At 40.2% G+C, this 23,451-nt stretch overlaps 1 protein-coding gene across 2 annotated transcripts in view; it reads right to left on the reverse strand.

Annotated features, from left to right (window-relative positions):
* Nucleotides 1–1,846: 1,846 nt before the first annotated feature.
* USP48 (ubiquitin specific peptidase 48) overlaps nt 1,847–23,451 on the reverse strand; it is a gene marked incomplete at both ends in the record, with an annotated part of 67,770 nt that continues 46,165 nt past the window's right edge. Inside the window, 12 exons of one of the 2 annotated variants that reach the window (XM_079724517.1) lie at nt 1,847–2,957; nt 4,013–4,039; nt 6,257–6,305; nt 7,837–7,962; nt 11,600–11,755; nt 15,398–15,502; nt 17,746–17,852; nt 18,188–18,318; nt 18,895–19,005; nt 19,268–19,329; nt 19,626–19,748; nt 19,912–20,036. In XM_079724517.1, the coding sequence (XP_079580643.1) occupies nt 2,935–2,957; nt 4,013–4,039; nt 6,257–6,305; nt 7,837–7,962; nt 11,600–11,755; nt 15,398–15,502; nt 17,746–17,852; nt 18,188–18,318; nt 18,895–19,005; nt 19,268–19,329; nt 19,626–19,748; nt 19,912–20,036 (1,145 nt within the window). Of the gene's footprint in view, nt 2,958–3,950; nt 4,040–6,256; nt 6,306–7,836; nt 7,963–11,599; nt 11,756–15,397; nt 15,503–17,745; nt 17,853–18,187; nt 18,319–18,894; nt 19,006–19,267; nt 19,330–19,625; nt 19,749–19,911; nt 20,037–23,451 lie in introns of those variants that run through there. The other variant, XM_079724516.1, reaches the window with a different exon arrangement.

The raw sequence follows: 23,451 nt of genomic DNA on the forward strand, positions 1-23,451 counted from the left end.
AAAACTCGCTCTGGATTATGATGCCACAGAAACAAACATACATTTCTTTTAAATTGGGCAGAATGGTAACTGTAATTCTACACAATCAAGTTCATTAATACACAGATACTTATTCCCCCAAGGAATGAAGACATCCAAACGGCGACCTATATTTGAGGTGAAGGCAACAACTCGTAGCAGAATGGCATGTTGTACACATCAGATTGGGGTTGAGGAATGGACAGCAATACAGTGGGGATGGGGGGCAGGGGTGACTTCAAGCTTTATTTTACCTTCCACAGAAGTCTGTCTTTAAAAAACAAAAACAAAACCACATGCATAAGAAACCTGATGGGAAAAGTCTCTGCACCTTAGTGTGGTCAGTCAAGGAGACAATTAATCTCCATCTATTAATACAGACAAGGCAAGAATTGATTTTAGGTTACATGTTGTACCTGTTTTCCCTGTACAAAGTGGTGAGGGCCACTAAATACACGTATACATGACTGTGTAACTCTGCCCACCGACCGTGGGCAGGAGAGGGCCCAGCCCACGGCCTCCCAACAGGGGCGGCTTGCACATGCAGATTTAGTGGGTCTCAGGCCTGAAAACGTGCATTTCTAATACAGCTTCGCAGTGCTGCTGGTCCTGTGGGGCCACAGACATCACTCTGAGCAGTGCAGTGCTGGTAGCACACAGTTAAGTCGTGGGGGCAGGAGACAGAAAACTGCTGGAGCATCACCTGCTCACACAGGGCCCACCCCACTCCCACCACCTGTGCAGATCAGTAAGGGAGCCAGTACTGGGTCATCAGCCTGAAAGACCTACCACAGGCTGTTATTTTGTACCACTGCATGAGGAAAAAAAAGACTCAAGTAACACATTTTAAAACTGTTATTAACAGCAAACTGGGGAAGTACATCAGATTTCTGGGTGACTACTGACATGTTTATGTCAATCCCCAGAAAGAACCTTCTCTGGACAAACAGCTTCTTTACAGGGAGGAGGAAGCAGCTGCATCAAGTACTAAGTGAACTTGCACACAAGTCTTTACCCTGGGAAAGTCGTAGTTGCTTGGCATGTTATTATTTTATGTTCAGGTTCATTGGGGGGCGGGGGACTGCAGGTGTTGGGATCTAAAAATGAGGATTAGCTCACGACCTGGACCTCAAGTCCTTCCTTTCCCTTTGCCGACCTGAAGGTGGGGCCCACAGGTTCCTAGGATGGGTTGTGAGGGTCCTGTGTGCAGTGCACTCCCCCACACAGACTCATTAAACACCCCCTGCCTCCCCAGGGGGTACAGACTGAAGACACTGCAAACACAGAGGGGAAACTCAGGTAAGAAGTTGTAATTTTACCAAAAAGCCATAATTATTCCGATAAAAAGATCTATTCAAAGGGGATGCTGCCAAGGTTACTGGTCCTCAAATTGAAACCTGACACCCCCATCTGGTATTTCAGTTTAAATTTTCAGAAAAGGGAGGGGTTAAAAAAAAAAAAAAAAAAAAAAAGCCCAGCAAAACCCAAGGCTAAATAAAGTGTTAGGAAGAGAGATGCCTGAGTCAGCATCTCGGCCGAAAACTTGTACGTACGTACTCAGAGGAAACAGTGAAACAAACTCCAGTCTTAATTCCTTTGAAAATCCTCCGATATTCTAACGAATCCTGCTTTGGTCACATGTCACTAACCAACAATCCTGAGCTGGATGACGTGGCACACTCCATGCACATATTTTTTTTCATTTTTGAACAATGTGATCTAAAAGATCCTTTCTGGGTGTTTTGGAAGAATGCTTTCAAAAAAAGAGAAGTGAGATCCAAGAAATGGCGGACTTGGAGGATGGGAAGAAGAAACTTTATATAAAAACCCGTGTTATTTTCCAAATGTATTTCAGGCCATTTTACTCTTCAGATAAGGTGGTCAGACTTCTCAAAAGTGCAAGGTGTATTTGATTTCCCACTTTTTTTTTTTTTTTTTTTTTTTTTTTGGCGGTACGCGGGCCTCTCACTGTTGTGGCCTCTCCCGTTGCGGAGCACAGGCTCTGGATGCGCAGGCTCAGCGGCCATGGCTCACGGGCCCAGCCGCTCCGCGGCATATGGGATCCTCCCAGACCGGGGCACGAACCCGTATCCCCTGCATCAGCAGGCGGACTCTCAACCACTGCGCCACCAGGGAGGCCCTCCCACTTTTTAATAATAGCAAAACTGGAGGATGCTATGACATGTAATACATTCACCATCCTTTCTGAAATGCATGGAAGTAAAAAGCCTTTGAAGACACAAGTGAGACACAATCCCTTGGCTCATTGCAGGAGACACACAGATGCACCCTCCTTCCCAGCACCAAGTCAGAGACCAGCGGGCAGGATGTGAGGCAGGTGCACTGGAGCCGACACGGAGAGGAATCTACTCTGAAGACACTTTTCCACAATTACGGCAAGTTCTTCACTTTCATGCTTTATTGAAAGTAAAATATGAATCAAAGACAGGTATTGGTAAGCAGGTTATGTCTCTAAAGAATTACTTTTAGTTCAGAGCAGAATGTTGTCCCATCTACTGTGATACAAATCCTTTATGGACCAATGCATCTGGTATGAAACTCAAGCAAGGAAATATAACAGAACTTTATTCCCTCCCGTGCCTATAAATCTCATATGTAAACATGATTTACTGATACTGCTACTAAACTTTTTCAGTCTTTACTTGCCCATTCCCCCCCCCACCCCCCTTAAATATAAAATTTGAAACATTTCCTTCAAGTCTGATGGCCTTCAGTGCAATCTGCTTTACTTGACATAAGGCATTTGGGGACAGTCACTTTTGAATGGTTTTCTGCCTTGCGGAGGAGTCATGTAATGGTTTAATTCTTAAATCCACTTTTTCTGTAATGCCCTAACATGTCAAACTCCTCTTCCTTTCTGGTCATTTCTTAGCAGTCAGCAAATGTTCAAAAAGATTAATGTCCAAGAAGACCAGTACCTGGGAAAAGAAACACATGTGGAAGTACAGTTGTGAACTGCAAGGTAAGAGTTCATATATTCCATTTGCCGAGAACGCATCACCAACAGGGAATATCCAACTTAATAAATGAGCACAGAAGCCTTTTGACGTTGAAGGATAAGAAAAAATATCAACAGACTCCAGGTTTTCAGATAAAGCACATTCCCGTTGAAAGCCATGTGGCTGTTAGTTATCTCCACACAAGTTAATCAGATTTTACTGATGCTTTCATTTGATGGCCATTTTTCATAAAGAAATTTTTTGCTTTGTTTGTTTTGACCACATCAGGAGTTTCTGTGTAGTGGGAATGTGTAGATAAAAAGCCGCACCGAGAGGGAGGCTTTATTTAGGCCAGTAGCGTGGCTCACTTGTTCGCTTTAGCAAAGAACCCCTGGTATTCGATTCAACCTCATTCTTGGGCAAAGGTGCAACCTGTCACAGGCCTCTGGACTAGGCCACAAAGAATCAAACTGGCAACAGTTAAATATGTGAATGTCAAAGGTCTGGATTCGACTATGTGCACAACTATACTGGCCAAGATGTAGTAGGAGGCACTGCCGTTTATCAATTTAAAGTAATAATCCAAGAAATGCCTAATTCTAAATAGATCAATGAAACCTTTTCACTGAACCTAATATAATTCAGCAAATTCTTCTCCTCTAATTCTTATCAGTTACATACAAACTGTTTTGCTCTAAGATGGGACTGACAGGAGGAACTTGAAAAGGTTAAGTATAAACATCAAAATGCCACTAGCTAATTCCCCAACTTCCCCCCGAAATGAGAAAGAAAAAGCAGAATGGATATCTGGAAGTAGATATGTCTAACACACAGGCCCTATTTGAGGCCTGAGGCCTGAGTGCTGATACAGATAATGAAGAAGCTTGAATAAAAAATGCATTTAACTAAAATTAATTTCAGTCATGAGACTCAGATTGAATTAAATTTTAAAATCAAATCATAGGCTTCACTTTAATAGAAAATTAGAGTATGACTCTGACATTCATGAACAAAATGTGACAAATGTAACTTACCTTTAAACCCTTCTTCTGGCATACACACTGGAAGGAAAAAAACAGAATTCCAAATTGAAAAGATTGTCACTACCGACAGTAATAAGTTCACTTCAATGCCTAAAGATGAAAAGTTTAAAATAACTTTTAATTACCTTATTCACCTATAAACATTACCTTTGAAGTTATAGATAATAATCAAATGAAAATCTTTCCCTTTGGTTTTATTTTTATCAAAGCAGTACATATGCATCACTCAAAAGACAAATACTGGGAGAACAAGGGTTGTAACTGGAGCCAACATTCTGCATGATGTGGGGAGGGGGCTGGAGAAAACCATGTGGCCATGGCCCTCTCCTCCCCTCCGCCTCCCATTCCCACACTCTAGAAGGAACCACTTTCAGCCCTTGCAGCCACTTCTGGTATTTAACCTCTGTATTTCTAAATAACATGCTTATATTGCTAATTCATAATTTTAGATACTATCTAATAATTTCAGGGAAAGATAAAAATTTAGTTCTTCTACCACCTCTTACATACCACCTGCCCCCGAACCCATCCTCCTGACACAGAGACATTTTTTGCTAAGCTAATCTCCAATGTTTACATTATTTTTTATTCCGTAATACTGCTCACAGTTGAACTCGTACCTTGGTTATAGTTCCGTCTGGTATGACTTTGTCTTTCTGAGGTTGGTAACTGCTGCATTATTTATGTGTTTCATTTTCTCTGTACTATCTCCAATTCAAGTGTAAACTCTGAAAGAGCTGTAAACCTCAAGACAGTCATCTATCACTTCCACTCTTTCCAGAGGACATCCTTTGCCAAAGCCTGCATCCCACTGCTCCAATCTGGATTGGGTGTGCTCAACACCTGCTGCAGAGCTTCTGTCCTGGAATTTCCCCCTCACCAGCTTCTAGGGCATCTATTGCTATGTTGGATCCATGTTTTGGGGCTCCACTGTTGACTTCTTTCTTGAGTTACTCTCTCATTTAACAGAGCACACCCTCCCAGAGTATCTCGGCAAATGGTGTGTGAGAGAAATTGGAGGCCTTACATTCAAAGAGCCATCAAGTGTGACGTTAAAATAAAGTCTGTCTAGTTACAGAATTCTAGATTCAAACTCACTTTTCCTCAGAATCTTGTGGGCACTGGTCCATTAGTTTGTCTTTCTGACCCTTCATCCTGTGAATGTGCTGGTTTTTCCTTCCACACCTCTAGATGCTTTTAGGGTCTTCTTATCTCTAGATTTATACTTTATTGTACCAGGCCCTTGGTGCACCCATTTTTTATTTTCATGAATTATTTTCTGTTCTCTGAATGTTCCTTACACATAGACTATTTGCTCTTTCTCTCATATTGTTTATAGTTAATTTTTAAGCTTTCTTATTCTTCCTGTGTTGTCTATTTTCTCTGGGCTCCTTTTTTTCTTCAGTCTGTTGATTGACGTCTTTTGGTTTCATGCTCTTTGCTCAACTGTCTGGTGCTCTCTAGCTGTCCACTTCCACCTATTTAAGTGTGAGGTACTAAAAGGATGCCTAAAAACTGCTCGGTGGGCAGTGGTGGGCTTAACCCAAAGGGCACCTGGGAGATGAAACACTTTTTAAAAACATTTGTAGGTTGTTTTCTTGAATTGCTCATTTCCCCAGAGGATCATCCCTTCCCTCGAATATGGGAGGTAAGAGATGGGCTGCCAGTATTTGAACAAAGAGCTGGTGGGTGGTCTCCCTGTTTGGCAGGTAATGGGCCTCATTATCACCTTTCTAGGTTAATTTCTTCAAAGAGCTGAAACACAAACTCTACAGGGTAAGAAGAGGCAGTGACACAAGGGAAGGGCTGTGAGGATCTGCAAGGTAGTGAGCTGTCTAACTGCTTCTTATACAGCTTCCAACCTGCCTCTAGGTTTAGACCTCACTCTTACGTTCAAAGGCACCTAGGGCATCCAATTCCTGTGTACCTGTCTGAAGCTCTGCAATTTGAATTAGCTTTGCTTTTTGTTGACCTCTTTCACCTGCAGGCTTACATTTATTTGTTTCCTATGGTAAATTAATTAATTAGTACTGTTTTTCTCCACTTTCTAAATTTTCATAGATACCATTCTTACCATGATCTTTTCAGAGCAATAATGTAAGATTCTACCTTAACATGCAGAAACTTTGTTCAAGTTTAAAAGTAAAAGCACTGTAGACTAAAGCATCAGTAACTATAATCCCACCTTCCTTTAACAAGTTCCTCAACAAATTCCCAAAACAAGTTGGTCTTTACCTTGCATGACATCATCCATTGCAGCATAATCTGCAATTGGTTCGTCAGCCTAGAAGACAAATGAAAACAATTCAAAACCACAAGGGAGTGGAAGCCAGGAGGAGGATAACGTCCCATCCACCTCACACGAAAGGCTGGTCCTGAGCCCACCAGTGTGTTGCTCCAAGACACAAATACAAACACTGTCCAGTGGAAAACAGGGTTCAAACCAGAGCTGGCAATGTGCAGGATTAACAAAGGATGCCTTGTCAATGGTGGGTCTAGACTCAATACCCTGATAACCACACAGACTGCACATTGGATGTGGCACTGTTTTCCTGCTCCTCAAATACCTTTAGATGCAGAAAGGTTCAGATACCCTGAGTTACTAAACACTGATCTAACTGATATGACTTAAGGTGCCAGTGATGACAGCATGAGTTGGCAGAAATCAAGTCAGAATGGTCCTCTAAAAATGCCAATTAGGTTAAAAATACATTTTCATCCCTCCTCAACATCAAGAAAAAAATACCCATGTCCTTTTTAAGGCAGAAGCCAACACTGAGTCTGAGCTTGCGGTGGGATTAGCTGCAAGGGCCAAGAGGACAATGACCAATATGGACTCTAGTTGCCCATCTGAAGTACAAACACTTTAATTACACAGGCTGTTTCTAGGATTTTCGACGGCGTCCTTAGGATTCAGCAAACCAAAGAGGCTTTCAAAATAATTCCACAGAACCTACAGTTCCAAGAAAAGCAAACAGGAAGGGGGTAGCAGGATGAGGGGTGTGTGTATGTGTGTGTAGGGGTAGATATGGGCCTGCATCATCATTTCCAGGGGGCAGGTAGCAGGATGAGGGGTGTGTGTGTGTGTGTGTGTGTGTAGGGGTAGATATGGGTCTGCATGACCACTTCCAGGGCCTAACTTTATCTGACCAGAATTGAGGCTCTACGGTATGAAAAACATATTTCACAGTTCAAAACCTGAAAAATATTCTATCACATCATGCAGGGGGCATGCTTCTAGCCATAAAGAAGAAAAAGAGGCAAAGGAAAGTGACAAAATCAGGCCCTGAGGGAAGGCAGGATTGGGCTAAAGAGGCTGGTTCAGTGATTCTTCTGTGACAAAGTCTCAGAAGCCCCTACTTTCTAAAACACACCTACCTCTCCTAAATCCATTCTCCCCAAAGCCAATTTCCATACCCTGGACAAGAATCCCATTAAGCCAACCAAAAGTATTTTGACTATTGTGCCAAGACTTGTGTCTTATGCCTATTTCCTGTACTTATGAGGAAAGGTGGAGATGCTTTAATAGTAGAAATATTGGTTAAGTAATTCGCTGATCCAAAAGTTAGAGAGGAGGCTACATCTAGATTATTTTAAACAAGAATTATTAAAACCCCACAAGACCCAATGATGTTGTGACCTCCTCTAAGTCTCTCGTGGCTCATCCAGAGATGGAGAATGTAGAGGCCAGCAAAACTCACAGCAGAAGCTTCTTAGCACACCCTGCTGAGAACCTGAGGTAACTGTAACCACCACTGCACGCAGTTTACACAAGAGAATCCCTAGAATCCCTCAGGTAAAGAGCTGTTACCTACCTTTAACAAAATGACAGATTCAGGAATGACGCCAAGGGTTCCGAGGGTGGCACAGTCATCACTTAATATCTTTCCATCAATTGACAGATTCTGGTCAAAAGGAGCAACTGAAAATGCATGCATGATCTGTGCCAATATAAAAGAAACAAAGTTTGTATAAAGCAAAATACTGAGACTTATACCCTATTTGAAGAAATAATGCATAGATTCTGAGGGCAAAATAAAAGCCTTCAGAATACAAAAGATACAACAGTTTACAGTCAGCTCGCTTGCTAAATTCCTATTGAGACTCTAATCCCAATACATCTGAGAACATTCTTAGGAGGCCCGATAGAGAATTAAGAGACAATTATACCCACAGGACCTTGTCTTCTGCATCTACAACCTCTCCACGGGTCGGGGTGCAGAGAAAACCAAGGAGCAGAAGGTGGGGCTGGGCTGACAGCTCCTCTGGTAATAAGGCTTGAGCAAGGCCGTCACTGTCACTCCTATCATGCCCAGGTTCCACATCGTTTTAATAACCAAGTCAATTCCAAATTCTTTCATAAAACCAGCTCTAAATTAACCAGAAGGCTATCTGGACTCTTCTCGTTTTGATCCCCTTAGTGAGCAGCTGGGGCTACAAAATTCAGCCATTGGGCCTGTCACATATTCTTAGAATGAGTCTTGCCTCTAGGAACCAGAATATGAATTTCTTAAGGGTAGGGGCCATATACTCCAGCCCAGTTCTAGCCAAGTCTTAAAAATTGAATACATTCAGAAAGACTATTGTGCATAATACTTAAACATTGTTTTCAAATTCAGAAAAATTTTTATCACGTCCAGGGAGTAAATACCAGTGCGAAGTAAGGAGGAGGCGGGCTCAGAGGCACACATAGGTACCCTTCAATGATACATTCTAATTCTTCACTTGGGTGTATTCTAGAGTGTTCATTTTATTATGCTGCATAACTGAGTTCCATTCTCCTTGAATATGTTCCATTACATGTATCTCATTACACCAATATCCATGTTACAGGGAAACCATTCTACCCTTTTATGCACTCTATTCCTCTACTCTTTGAAAAATCTGGAAAGACAAAACAAGCAGCCCTGAACCAACTGTGTATATAATTGGGCCCAAGAGCTTTCCAGCTGGGAAGACCGTGACCGGAAAAGTGATTTTAATAACAGTACACAGGTAAATAACAACAGGGATAACAACACTGGCCTCCACCCTGTTAGGCCAGGTTCATAATTGGACTTCTCAAACGGACATCAGGCCCTCAGAAGCAAGCAGAGACTGATTAAATAGGCATCTGTAGCTACAGTGCACTGACATAATCAATGATCTGTCTATGAAGCAATGAGCCTATTTCTGGTACGTGAGAAGTACTGACGGGACAGTTCTACTGAAGGCAGCCCAGCACGCGGGCATCAGGCAGAGGCAACAGCCCCAGTTAGTCAATATGACCCATGAAGAAGAAAGCACAGTTACAGAGGAAGTGTCTGATACCAACTTAATGTGGGCAATGTCACAGGTGCATGACTGTAGGAATGCGAGTTCACACGCCTAAGTGGGATGCACAGGGTCTTTGCACCACCACACGGCACTGGACCAACCGCAAATACCTCTAGACATGAGTTCCATCACTGAGGGGTGGAGGCTCATACTTTATGTTTTGAGTGCACAGACAAGGACATTTCAATTCATTCAACAACTCATGAAGATTTATTACACCATGTGTTGACTACTGTGCTACATACTGGAAATATAAAGTGAATAATCCCACCCCAGAGAGGTCCAGAGGACAAAACCAAGCAGTGAAGATGGTGGCAGAAAGTACACACTGCTCCTAGCAGAGCACATAGAAAGGAGCAGTTAGCTGTGTAACTGAAGGCCAAGACAGGTTTTGCAGAAAAGATGCTGTGAAAGATGAACAGTGCTTACTAGTGAGGAGAAAACGGTATTTCAGAATGAGGGAACAGGCCAAAGGCATGGAGGCCCGTGCCCTGTATAATAATAATTCATAAACCATAAGTGCTAGGAGAATGCTTCAGAAGAATTAACATTCTATGGGTCTGTTTAACAAGCGGGTGCAGCACTGTTGATCTGTGGAGCATAAAAGGAACAATGAAAACTCTGTTCCTACAAGGTGAGCGGCTCCATGCTGCTTGCCATGGGGGTGTGAGTGTGTGGCTGAAATAAGGAAATGCAATAAGGGAAGTGAAATAAGGAAAATTTCCTCCTTTCTAAAGCAAGCAATACTACCCACTCAAAACCTCTCTTTGGGAAAAGTGAATAAGACAATTAAACACCAAGCATATTCCGAGAAAGGAGATGGATAAATTGTACTTTATGGCCTCATAGGTGGATGAATTAAGCAACTATAAATGGGTGTAGTTGCCATCCTATTAACTTGGAAATGTAGTATACCCTAGAGGACAGGCTCCATGAAACATAAAAAAAAATGCACTACATGCTTAAAAAGTCACCCACCACCACTGGCTGAGAATCACATGCATGCCCACCACAAGCTCTAACAGTGCTCAGGTTGCTGGGCAAAAAGGTCCCATCTAGTGGGAGCTTTCAAAGCTACCACCACGGATCAGTGAAGGGAAATTACACTTCACTGCCCTTTCTTTTGACTGTTTAGATCACAGTGGTCCTCGAAGCAAGGACGGGAGATGAGAGGAGGGACACGGCAAAGGAGCCATCCAAGGAGAGCACACCTGGGGGGTTTCCTGTGAATAGCTGCTGCCTTCTAGCAACTCATTTGTTCAGGTAACATGCTCATAGATAGAGGTTATTTCTGCTGACTTTTGATTTATTCTTTAAAAAGGGTAGTCCACAATAAAAAGCAGCACAGGCTTTGAAAATGTCTTTATCCACAGGGGCTCTTTTTGTAATTTAAAGGTTTTGAATGTTCGAGGTTTACCACTGACAGGCAGAAAGCCGGTGATAGAAACAAGCTTTCTCAGATGTAAAAGCTACAATAACAGAGTAAAGATATTATGCCAACACATTTATTTTCAGAGCCATGGGTTCAACCAAGGGAAATACTGTTCCCGGGACAATCTGGAACACATAACACCCTCAAAAGAAGCCTATACTTTTGCCTCAATTACAGTGATAAATATCAGCAACAAGGAAAAATGCATAACCAGTAAACCAGGCCACATGAAAGTAGCAAAGAGGGAAATTTGGTCAACTTTTGGGATCTGTATCAGTGACTAAAACAGATAAGAGGCCAGATTTTTTTTCATGTACATCTTGAATTTATCAGCCTCTTTTTCCTGGGTTTTGAGATGTACCATTGGCATGCTCATTTATAGTACTTTAGTATTGCTACCAGGAAACAACAATATCATGAGGCATTTTCATAATGCATCCACTGTGTTGATGTGCAAAAGCAATGGAGGGGGCGGGGGGGATAGAGTGGGAACGATCTAAAATGAACCTTCAAAGAGAACAACCTCAACACGTAACAAATTAAATGGCTCTCAACATTTCTCATTATTATTGGAAAGCTACTCAGAACCTGCTCAAGTTTTCAGAGTCCCCAAAATACTTCTCATCTTCACAGAAAGATTCTTGGCTAATTTTGAAAACTTTGAAACTCTTTCTAAAGAAAGAGTTATTTTAATTTGGTGACCCTGCAAGCATTATTCTAAACTCAAAAAAAGCCCTCTCTCAATGGCCTAATACTTAGGTGCAAAGCAGAAACTTGTGAAGGTCCTCCAAGTTCAGAGCATAATTAAACAAATGCTATATTTTCCTCACCTGAATTTTCAATTCTTTTAACGTTTGATTAGCAGAAACAAGAAGAGCTTTTTCACCACGAACTTTTCTATGTCGCATACTCCGCCGAATAACTTGCTTTTGGTAGGCTATATAATTTTGATGGGATATCTTTTGCCGCTTTGTTCCTCCGTTGCTCTATAATAAAGATCCGGAAAAAAAGAAAGTACTGAAATTACCCACACTGTGACCCGTGCTCATAAAGTTCATCAGGCAAGCAAAAGCAATTTATTTATCAGACTGTTAACCATTTGAAATTCAATATCAACAGTGAACAGGAACTCACTGGAGGTTCTTAGTAGGCTCAGACAAAACTGAAGAAATTAAACAACAAGTAAAATACACTTCTAACTGCATATAAGCTCCAGGATTTTAAAATGTATGTATTATAAAAGGGAGATTTAAAAGCAAAATAAGTTTGGCCTTAGAAAGACACAATTATGATAAACTGAAAAAATTTTAAGATTATTAAATTTAATCCAGTCAGTGTCAAAAAGGAAAGAAATGGGTGTGGAGGCAGGATAACTGTTCCGGATAACAGTCTAAACTGATACAAAACAATGCATATCTTAATTGTATGCTGGTTTGAGGAGGGAAAATTGCTTCCGACACATTTGGGATAGGTGAAGAAATCTGAGGTTGGGTAAACAGGACACTGTCTTTACTGATAAGCTGGTTTAAGAACTTGGAGGTGGAATGCCATGATGTGCACAATTTACCTAAAGATGGTTCAGCAAAAAGTACAAGCATACATATGGGTATATAATATATATTGTACTAGTCTTAAGAAAAAAATAGATGAGAATCAAGTCTCTTTCTACAATACTCCAATAAATGCCTCATCAAGAGGTTAACAGTCAAGATTCTTCTGCTAACCAGGACAGGGAATGAATGAAACAAGATTTTTAAAATAATCTTTTCCCCTAGTTTAATTAAATCTGGATGAGGTAACCCCCAGGCTCTGGCTCTGGTTTCCGTAGTTGTCACTGAGTGTCAGGTGTGCATAATCAGAGTGGTTTAGGGGTCACTATGGACACAGATGCCACCTATGCATCATCAATGGAGCTCCAGAGATTTACAAAGCGGAGAGGATCAGGGGGTAAACAGAAGAGCATTTGTTCAGGGTGATAGGCCACAGGCTAGGTGCTGCACAACGCTAGATTCAGCTCTAACTGTGCGTCTAAAGAGGTACACAGGTGATTCTAACATAAGAAACAACGTAGGAGTTAAAAAAAAATTCATGACACATTTTTCTCAATCTCAACTATTCAAGAAAAGGTGAAATTGGACCTAAATTTCACAAATAGGAATATAAGGGAAAATATCTACAACAACCTAAAATTTTACTTTAGAAATATAAAACACAACCAAATAACAAAGCCCTGAGCATTAAGCAAGATGTATTTTTTAATGGGTCTAAAAGCCTTTCCCAGAATTTTTTTTTTAATCCATAGAATTTAAATCGAACTTATCTGACAAAAAGCAGTCCACTGGTTTTAGAAGGCTTTCAATTACCTAAGTAATATCCAATACTGGGTACATTATTAACCTATATTGTAGATAAGGTCAAAGTCAAAGGAACTGGGTTGATCTAGCTTAGAGAAAAGAGGAAAGGGGATTTGTTCATTTCCATTAAGGACAAATAGAAACGCATCATTTTATATTACAGGGATTTAAAACAGCAATTACAGAAGCTTTGTATTGAGATAGTGCAACGTATTACAAAGAAAAGATTTGAGGAGGCCGACATTCTGAAAACTCTCGACATTCTTCTGGGACCAACTACTCTTTTCAAAATGGAAGGTTACACCTTTTTTGCAAGACAAAAATGTTTAAAACATTCTAGAGTATACAACAATGAGAAGGAAGACAAAAGAAAGTTCAAAGTACAAAAAAAAATTATGTCATAAAAAACAATGTTCCCCAACAAATATTCTCTATCGTATTTATAAAAGGGAAATCTGTTGTCATCTGCATCTGAGGAATAGAACAGCAATTTAAAAGTTGCTGTGGGTATGACAACAATAGGTAAAACTAGACATTAAAAAAGTTAAAGTTTCCCAAAAATCTAAATCACTTGAAAACGTTTTTAAAAGTTTTCTAAGTAACTCGTAGGCTGAAAAGTAAAGCTTGAAATGACAGAAATAAGGACAGTAAGAACAGATATATATCTAGCTTTACAAACTTATTTACAAAGTTTACCAGAAGAATAGGGATTCCCAACTGATTATTAAATCATACTCCCACTAATAAATAAACTACCAATAAACTACCATGGTACTGCCGGCCAAGCAAACGAAAGAGAATGGAGTCCTAAATCAGGATGGACACAAACACTTCTATTTTAAATATATCAACGGAAAAAGCTAATACACAAGCTTGTAGATCTGACTTGAAAGATGGGCTGTAGAGGAGATGGGAACATAAAACAAGTTGACAACAAACAAGGTTTGTTATGTTTGCAAACTCCTATTCTAGAGACATATTACTTAACTCAATAATCTCAAAAACCATCCCAAGGAACAGAAGGCATACATGTACATAAATTTTAATGAGGGCATTATTTATTATAGGAAAATAGCCCCAGAAAACTGAAAACCTACATCCCTATAAAATGTATGGATTTGGTTAGCACTGGGACAAGGGGGCCCTCCAATGCTGAGGGATTGCAACACAAATTTGGTAGGAGTGGCTGATCACCGTCAGCAGTGCCTCACTTTGTTCTTCCACAGGTGTTTTAAAGTCAACAAATGCTGACATATCTCTTTATGCCAGCTGGGAAGCTACAAGTAACATTTACCTCAGGGAGACCAAGATTCAAGTCAAGAGTGCTTTTCAGACTTTCTTAATTACAGTTGAAAATGAAATAACAGTATCAGTATCAGTATATATACACAGAGAGGCCAAGAAACCCAGATAATCTCTGCTCTGTATCAGATACAACAGATGGCCATTTTATCACTTTTATTCCTTCAGGGAGGATGCTAACCATAATCCGACTACACTATTTTTTAGCAGTAAAGAAAGAACACAAATATCTCTAATTAGTTAATTAAAGCTAAACTCTAATTAGAGTAGAAATTCCATGAATTTAAGGTAAGGTAAATCTAGAACATCCTGGTGTATAATGGTCTGATTTTTTGAGAAGCTAAACTTATCTACATCATATATCAACCAAACATATTCCCACATTATTTCCTGTTCTTGACATTTTCCTCCAATATCACTGTGAACATGCAGAATATAATCAAGCAACCAAGTAAGAGGGGGTAGAAATACCATAACATAGTACACAGAAAATAGGTAATTTTAATAGAAGAAAAATGAAAGACTAATGCTGATTCTAGTCATTTGCCTAACACGTAAGAGAGCCGAAAGTCTCTTCTATAAACTCTAATATTATAAAGGCTACTGTGTGTTTTCCTTGTAGTCAGGGAATCTGGGTTTAATAATTTTTTCATACATAAAGATTCCATGATTAAGCAACAAACCAAGATACGGGTTAGTTTAAGTTTTCTTTCCGGGTAAAAACTGAATCATTTCAGTATATTTTAGCCTTTCTTGCTTAATAGCACATATTAATTCTAGAGTAATGTAGCCCATGGCTTTTCATGAGAAATCAGGACAGCCACAGCATGCTACCCAATGGAGGAAAGCGGGAAAAAAGGGGTCCTGAGAACCAACATCCTACACAGGCTACGCAGAGATGTCCAAGAGCTTAGAGTGACTGCTCTCAGAACAGCAAAAGATGTAACAATGAAGAGCAGCTTCAACACATACTTGATTAAAATCTGGATCTTTTTCTCCATCCGGTTTAGCTTCTTCCTTATCCTCCTCTGTTTCAGAACTACTCACATTTAGCTCTGGAGCTGAATCCTTCATCACCTGAATGTGCCAGGAAAAGACAGAAAAGTAGGTCAGACCCTAGGAAGGCGAGCTATGGAGGCTGTGGGGCTTTTTTTATTTTAAATACATTTATTTATCTATCTTTGGTTGCGCTGGGTCTTCGTTGCTGCATGCGGGCTTTCTCTAGTTGTGGCGAACGGGGGCTACTCTGTTGCAGTGTGCGGGCTTCTCATTGTGGTGGCTTCTCTTTGTGGTGGAGAACAGGCTCTAGGCGCATGGGCTTCAGTAATTGTGGCACGCAGGCTCAGGAGTTGTGGCTCACGTGCTCTGGAGCACAGGCTCAGTAGTTGTGGCACATGGGCTTAGTTGCTCTGTAGCATGTGGGATCTTACCAGACCAGGGCTCAAACCCGTGTCCCCTGCATTGGCAGGCAGATTCTTAACCACTGTGCCACCAGGGAAGCCCGGCTGTGGGGCTTTGACTGGCCACCTTTATCAAGAGGAGGCACACCTTTTTCAATGGTGGGGTAATAGACCAGATAGAGGATCAAGACTCAAGGGCTCTCTCTCTTTTCTGCGCTCTTTTAACATGTTAGTTCTTATCCTATGATCTATTCTTGTATTTAATGTGTTTGCCATAAATGTAAGCGGTCTCTGCAAAACAGTTATCAGATTTTACAATGATGTTATTTTGTAGAAGTTCAAAGTTGCTCTACATTTTCCCTAGTACACTGATCGTCAAGCCTTTTCAAGTTCAGACAGGAGTCCCAATGCTCCTTGAGACTGAGAAAATGAAGGATGGATGAATTACTGCTATCAAACTAAAAAATAATAATAATAATAAAACTTTACCTAAATTGGATACTATTTTGTACTAGATACCAATATATACATGCACTAATAGGTACAAAAGATATAAGAAAATTCTAGGGGAAAAATTGAGACATTTTTACTCAACTTCATTTTCTCAGCAAATCAGGAAATGAGGCCTTAATTCAACTTGTGAAGCAAAACCCTAGACCATTAGAGCATAACTTGTAAGTTACCCTTCTAAAATAATGTGTTTGGTAACTATCATCAAATAAAACACATTCTATTTTGTCTTTAGTTCCCAAAACCTTGGAATCAAATTAATGAGATGTCCAGAGATGTGGGTCAGGATCTACCTAAGAGCCATTCCTAATATAGTGAAAATGCTCCAAAAACAATCCACAGCAACACCCCTGCTCCCAAATTATACCCAAATCTGTCTACTTCACCTACCCTTTAGATAAAAAAAAATGCAAGAGGCTCTAAACTGGCCGTCCTTCTTCCCGTTATGCCCTTACCAACTCCAAACACAATGGCCAGGGTGACTTTTGGAAAACGTAAATGAGATCACACCATGACCTCTCCTGAAACTCCAGTGGCTTATATCTACGCTTAGAACAAGGTCCCAGATCCTCGGTATGATGTATAAAGGCTGATAAAATCTGATCCCTCATCACCTATCGCTTTCCCTCCTTGGAAGAAACTTCTCTCTAGACCAGCGCTGTCCACTATGGTAGCCAGAGGTGACACATGGCTATTTAAATTAAAATGAGTTAAAAACTCAGTTCCTCAAGTCACCCTAGACACATTTCAAGTGCTCCACAGTCAAATGCAGCTAGTGGCTACGGTGTAGATACAGAACATCTCCATCACTGCAGAAAGTTCCACTGGGCAGTGCTGCTCTAGATACAACTTACTCTGTTGCTTGAGCACATTAGGCTTATGGTTTTGCCTGCACTACACCTCACAGGCTGACTCTCTGACAGTTAATGCTCAGGTAAAACAACTCCTCCTCTGACGCACCTTTCATACCCATGCCCTATCTAACAATGCACCTCCGCCTCTACCCGTCTCTCACTTTACTTTGCTAGATTTCCTTCAAAATACTTGTTCTTGTCTGAAATTATCTTATGAATTTATGGGCTTATTCTTGATCTACCTCACTAGGTACAAATATTCTTGACGGTAGGTAACTTCTCTGTCTTCTGCACCACCTGTATCCCCAGCACCAAGACCATTCCTAGCACACAGCTGACACTCAACCAATATTTGTGTTTCGATTAATAACTGACTAGATCCACATAAATCACATAACTATTCCTTTTCAATTCTAGTCCAATGGCTCCGCCTGCACCATCCCCTCCCACCAAAAAAAAAATAAGGCAACCCTAGGCCATCCTCAGTGAAAATCCAACAGCAAGTCAAAAGGCAAGCTTGATCATTACTAGGCATGGCCACAAGAGGGACTGGTACCTTCTTATTATCCACGACTTTATGGACGTAGATGGTGGCTTGAGTGTATTCACGCAGGTCCCTCTGCTGTTGACACAATAACCCTTCTCTACATTCTGGACAGAGTTCTTTAAAAAAAAAAAAAAAAAAGCAGTGGTTGAGGAATTACTGTCAAAGGATGAAAGATCTAAAAGAACATATCAAAGTTACCAGAGTGTATTCATCAAAACATTACTCATATTTTCTGTTAACCGTTGTATTCTATTGTATGCAAATAAGGAAATCCATTTACTGTTGACAAACATACAAATAATGAGGTAATTATGATACTTCCCATCTGCGGAATATAGTTTGGAACACCACATGATCTTTAAGTAGAAAATACAATACTGACATACTCCTTCCTTCCCCCTTACAATGCCAACTTTTAACTACATAAACCAAGAGCGATATGAAAACTTACTAGGCTCAGAAATATACTGTGTTTCTGAAGGGTTTGCATCTCCTCCTTCAGTTCTCATGATTTTAATTACGTGATCCACGACAAAGAGCTTTTGTATCATTTGCCACTCACTGGGCCATATGAGAGCTATACTGTGCAAAAAAACACAACATGCTTTAAGACACAAGGACATAGTCCATCTCTAAACCAAAATTATCAAAACCAATATTTAATACAAATAAATTAAGAAGGAAAAGATACATCAACAAGGAATAGTAGTTTTTTCATACAAAAAAATGTTACAACAGCAGTAAAACAAAATGGACTGAAGTTATCAATACATGGATCAACATGGCTAAACCTCAAAAACCGAAGTTGAGTAAAGAACTTAGCTACAGAGGGATAAATACTATATGATGCAACCTAGAGACACTGTCTTGGGTACCAGCAGCTTGGAAGGAGAAAGGAGGGCTCCAGGAAGGAGAAGGGAGAAACAAGAGCAAGGTAGCCTCAGGCAGCCTCTTGAGTTTTATGGAGAAGCAGTCTTTTTTTTAAAAAAAAAAAAAAAAAAAAAAGGCAAGTGCTCCATCTAGCAGAGAATACCAGAGGAAATAACCCCACAATTCAAACAGATTCTTAAAACAGACTCTATGTCAGATGAGAAATTTCCTAAACACGTTCTATTAATCACTAGAAAAAAAAAAATCACATGAAGAGAAGAAACTCACAGTTTAGAGTCTTCTTTGGTCATGGAAGCAAATGTAAACATGAGTCCCCCGTGAGGACACAGAAGAGCACTGTTTCCAACTGATGACACAGGACTACACCTTGTAGGTTTTCTACTCAAATGAAACAAGGAGGATCAATATACTTCACTATTGCATGACTAAAGAGAAGATTGTTTTAAGATGGTTATTTTAAAATTAGAGATATATTTTAATGATAGTAATTAATGTTTCTCAGGATTATTCATTTAAATTATTAGAAAATAAAACTTTCAGTATATGCTAGTAAAAGTAAGCTACTACGATCAGGATCCATGAATTCTTAAAAATAATAAAATCAACAATAAAAAGGAAATAGAAAATTTTGGGTATATACCTAACAAATTTTCGCCATTCTTCTACAAAGAACTGTGACACAATGTAGAGGACATCCGTGTCCTAGAACAGAAAAATCAGATGAAAGTATCCATTAATTCACTGCATTCTTAACCTAAATCCTACAGGGAAAATGTCTCCATATACTGTGGTTTTCCTCTTTCAAGCTTCATAAATAATATGGAAATACAGCCCTCTACCGAACAACCAGAAGTAAGAGTAAAATCCCCCGGATAAGAAAACTATACAAATGAGAATTAGAGAAGCTCTCAGCTGTTCTGAAACCACTGTTCATCAGGAATTTGGCAAGGGTCTTACAAAGGTGAGATGAGTTCTATCCTTTGTGGGAATCATTATACCTCTGGCCAGTTACTGAGACACGGTCTGCTTTTGTCCTGGAACAAATTGGGAAGAGAAGTCTTTTGCTCATTTGCAATCATCTTATGCAAGGCTTCATTTTCTTCTCCTTCTCTTTCTAAAATCTGAAAGAGAATGAAGCAGGAAGCAATCAACCATCTCCTGCTGACAGCACAGGACCTGCCTCCTCCCTAACCCCTACCAAGAGTGCAATGTCAATTCTCCTGGGAAGTCAATCCAGGGAGGTGGCATTATAATTTCCACAGATGTCAGGACAGCGTGCAGCACCTTGCACTGTGAACAGCATTCTTTGTAACTTGGAAACTCGGGAGCCTTTGGGAAGTACTGCTGCAGTTTGCTCCAAGCCTCTTTAGAAACAAGCCTTCTTTCATTTTCAGATATGCATAACTCCCCTAAGTCAAAAAGGGGTGGGGGGGGCCGGAGTAGAGAGAAAAGGTTAAAAAAAAATCAATATATACCCTCCAAAAATCTATTTTATATTTCTTAAACTTAAGACAAATTTGTAGGGCCTCTTTTCCTTCTGTTCTGAAGTACTGTAATTCTCTCTCTCTTTCCTTAGTTTCAAAGTCTCTAAATTTTTAATTTCACCTAATTCTAAAGAAGCCAGCCATTCCTTTGTCCTTAATCTAGGTCTTTCTTCCTACCAGTGAAGGAAGCACTAAAAGGGCTTCCAGGGATCCTGGTGTCCCTGTGCCACCCCAGGGGTTGTTTAACAGTATTTTGTCTGTATTTCATCTCCGCCCACATTCAAATGCCACAATTTCCTGCAGAACGTATTTTCTCCGTTTTACCTTATTACTTTACTAAATTCATCCCGAATTGAAATGCTATTTTCAAAGTTGTGTGAGACTCACGCTTAAATAGTAAAGCAATCTACTGTTCAATCATAAAGCCATCTCCAGTCAATTGACCCAGTTGGTTTGCTATTACTACTGCAAACACCCTGAACCCCGTGGATCTTTAAAAATCCTAGAAGAGAATAAGCAGAGTGCTAGTCACCACCAGCCTTCATTTCCTCCGAAGATCACAGGAACGCCCAGATGGCAGTGACCCTCAATCTCAGCAGCCCCTCCTCGGTTGACTGATACTTCTGGCATTTCAGGCCCTTTCTCCTCACTCAACCCCTCACTGTGTTTGTGGTTCCAGTTTCTATTGCTTCAGCTGTTCCCAAAGATAATTAGTGAACTGCATACAGTACCTATATGGTTCTTTACCCAGAAAACCATCTTTAAGTTTCCAAAGGAAAATGTGTTTCTACCCCCATTGGCAAGATACTTACATGTTTATATGAGTAAAAAAGCCAGGGGCTTTCTAAATGCAGTATCATGATTCTTTGCTTTATGTGTTTTATAACAATAAATAAACCAAGAATCAGAGAAATTAATACACCCAGGGTCACCACAATTAGTGGATAATGGAGCTAGGATATGAAACCAGATCTCTCTCATCTAAACCCCATAATTTCTAATGCCTCAAAATGCATCTTCTTAACTTCCATCCGTCACCTCTTATTGAGCTTTGACTAATCCTAAGAAATGATTACTTTGCTTTAATATACTTATTACCAGAGAAAATAGATCACAATGTAAAAATTAACTTTATTTCTGAGTAGGCTGTTAACAAATTTCCTCTGAGGTTATGAAAACTTACTTTAAAATGCTATCCTGGGACTTCCCTGGTGGTGCAGTGGTTAAGAATCCGCCTGCCAATGCAGGGGACACGGGCTCGAGCCCTGGTCCAGGAAGATCCCACATGCCGCGGAGCAACTAACTCCGTGCACCACAACTACTGAGCCTGTGCTCTAGAGCCCACGTGCCACAAGCCCTTGCTCCGCAACAAGAGAAGCCACCGCAATGAGAAGCCTGTGCACCTCATCGAAGAGTGGCTCCCACTCGCCACAACTAGAGAAAGCCTGCGAGCAGCAACGAAGACCCAACACAGCCAAAAATAAATAAATTAATTAAAAAAAAGAAAGACCTCCAGAGCAATTATACTTTTTAAGTGGTTTCCTTTTTTTTTTTTTTTTAAGGGACCGTTCCTCTGTATACATATGGTATAACCCCATCTGGTTCAGAAAGGGAGAATATAGGAAACAATAATGCAAATACACAAACACATATTTTAAACAGGATTCCACAGACTCTCTGGATACACTGCCTCTTGTTTTGAGGTAAGGGTGCTTTTACTTTGTGACTGGCTATATTGTAAGATGTGCATTACTCAGGTAATTAGAAAAGAACACAAGTTTATTTCTGAAATCAGCAATGTATTTTAATGTCACTTCACTGCAGTCAGAAATTAAACACTGCAGTCAGTATTAAATAGAAAGTCCTCCACTCTACCCCTAGTCATGTTTCTAAATTTAGTTTCACATCATTTTAATAACTACTATGATTTAATGCATCTGAATAGTTCGACCTCACTACAATGAACTTTTACTTGTGACATATGAATTTTTAGAAATTAGACTTGTATCCTGCAATATATAACATTGCTTCTTAAATCTTAAGAGAAAGCCAATAAACTAAATTCATTTTGTAAGCAACATCTCCCAATACAAGAACAAACTAGTCATGAGAGATTGAATTCACCAAACATAATTCGATAACCTAATCCCCAAAGATTCTTCTGGTAAAAATAGAAATCTAGTTAACAATGAGTTTAGATTCTGGATAAATCCCCTCCCCGACAAAATCTAGTTCAAACTCTAATACTTTGGGGGCACAGAATATCCAAAGAACTTGTAAAACAATAAATAAAAAAACTGCTCAGCTGCTTAGTAAAAAGGTATAATAAACAAGGTAAGTTAAGGAAGGTTAACCATTAAATGAATATACAATGAAATGGATAAGAAAGCCTGATGGATAAGGAATATCTGCAGTAAATGCTAAACTCTATGATAGTAGCAAATCATATAATGGAATATATAATCCATTATTAATTCACACAAAATCCATGATAAATATACACAGGCTTTAGAATATAAAAATGCAAACACGGACTTCCAGATAAAAATGTTTTAAAACTGCATTTACTTCCAGTTCCTCCTGAAACACCATTAAACCACAGCAAGGGGACCTTTTTTAAAGATACAAAATCATAATGATGGATAAAAGAAAACAGATGGGACAACAGAAACAAATATTTTAGAAGCTTAAAGTTGGATGGATAAGACAATAAAAATGAATTCTAAACTGACAAAAGAAGTAACCCAATTTACTACACTACAGAACTGGTCCCACAAATCCAGGAATTAGGGGTACCCAGAAGAGAACAGACTAAAAGACTATCTAAGAGGCAGTTAAAATTCTGAGTTGCCCTTCTATACACCCTACAGATACCTGCCCCCGCTATCCACAAAAGACAACACAAGCTTCTCTGATGATATAAAACCTAAGGGGCTTCCCTGGTGGTGCAGTGGTTGAGAGTCCGCCTGCCGATGCAAGGGACACGGGTTTATGCCCCGGTCCGGGAAGATCCCACATGCTGTGGAGTGGCTGGGCCCGTGAGCCATGGCCACTGAGCCTGCGCGTCCGGAGCCTGTGCTCCACAATGGGAGAGGCCACAACAGTGAGAGGGCCGCATACCACAAAAAAAAAAAAAAACAAACCTAAGGCCTCTGCACTGGGGGACACAAAGCCGAGCCGAGAGGTAGTGCGCTGAGATGCAGATAAGTGAATGTTTCCATACAGAATGCAGAGACTCCCAAGCCTCCTCTCTACAGCCCTGGAAGTGACAGCCAGCTCTGCATTTTCCAGGCAGGAGAATGAAAGATCCTTATGGAGAAATCTGAGCAGTCCAAGAAGG

Source organism: Hyperoodon ampullatus (genome assembly GCF_949752795.1).
Source record: "Hyperoodon ampullatus genome assembly, chromosome: 2".
Taxonomy (NCBI): domain Eukaryota; kingdom Metazoa; phylum Chordata; class Mammalia; order Artiodactyla; family Ziphiidae; genus Hyperoodon; species Hyperoodon ampullatus.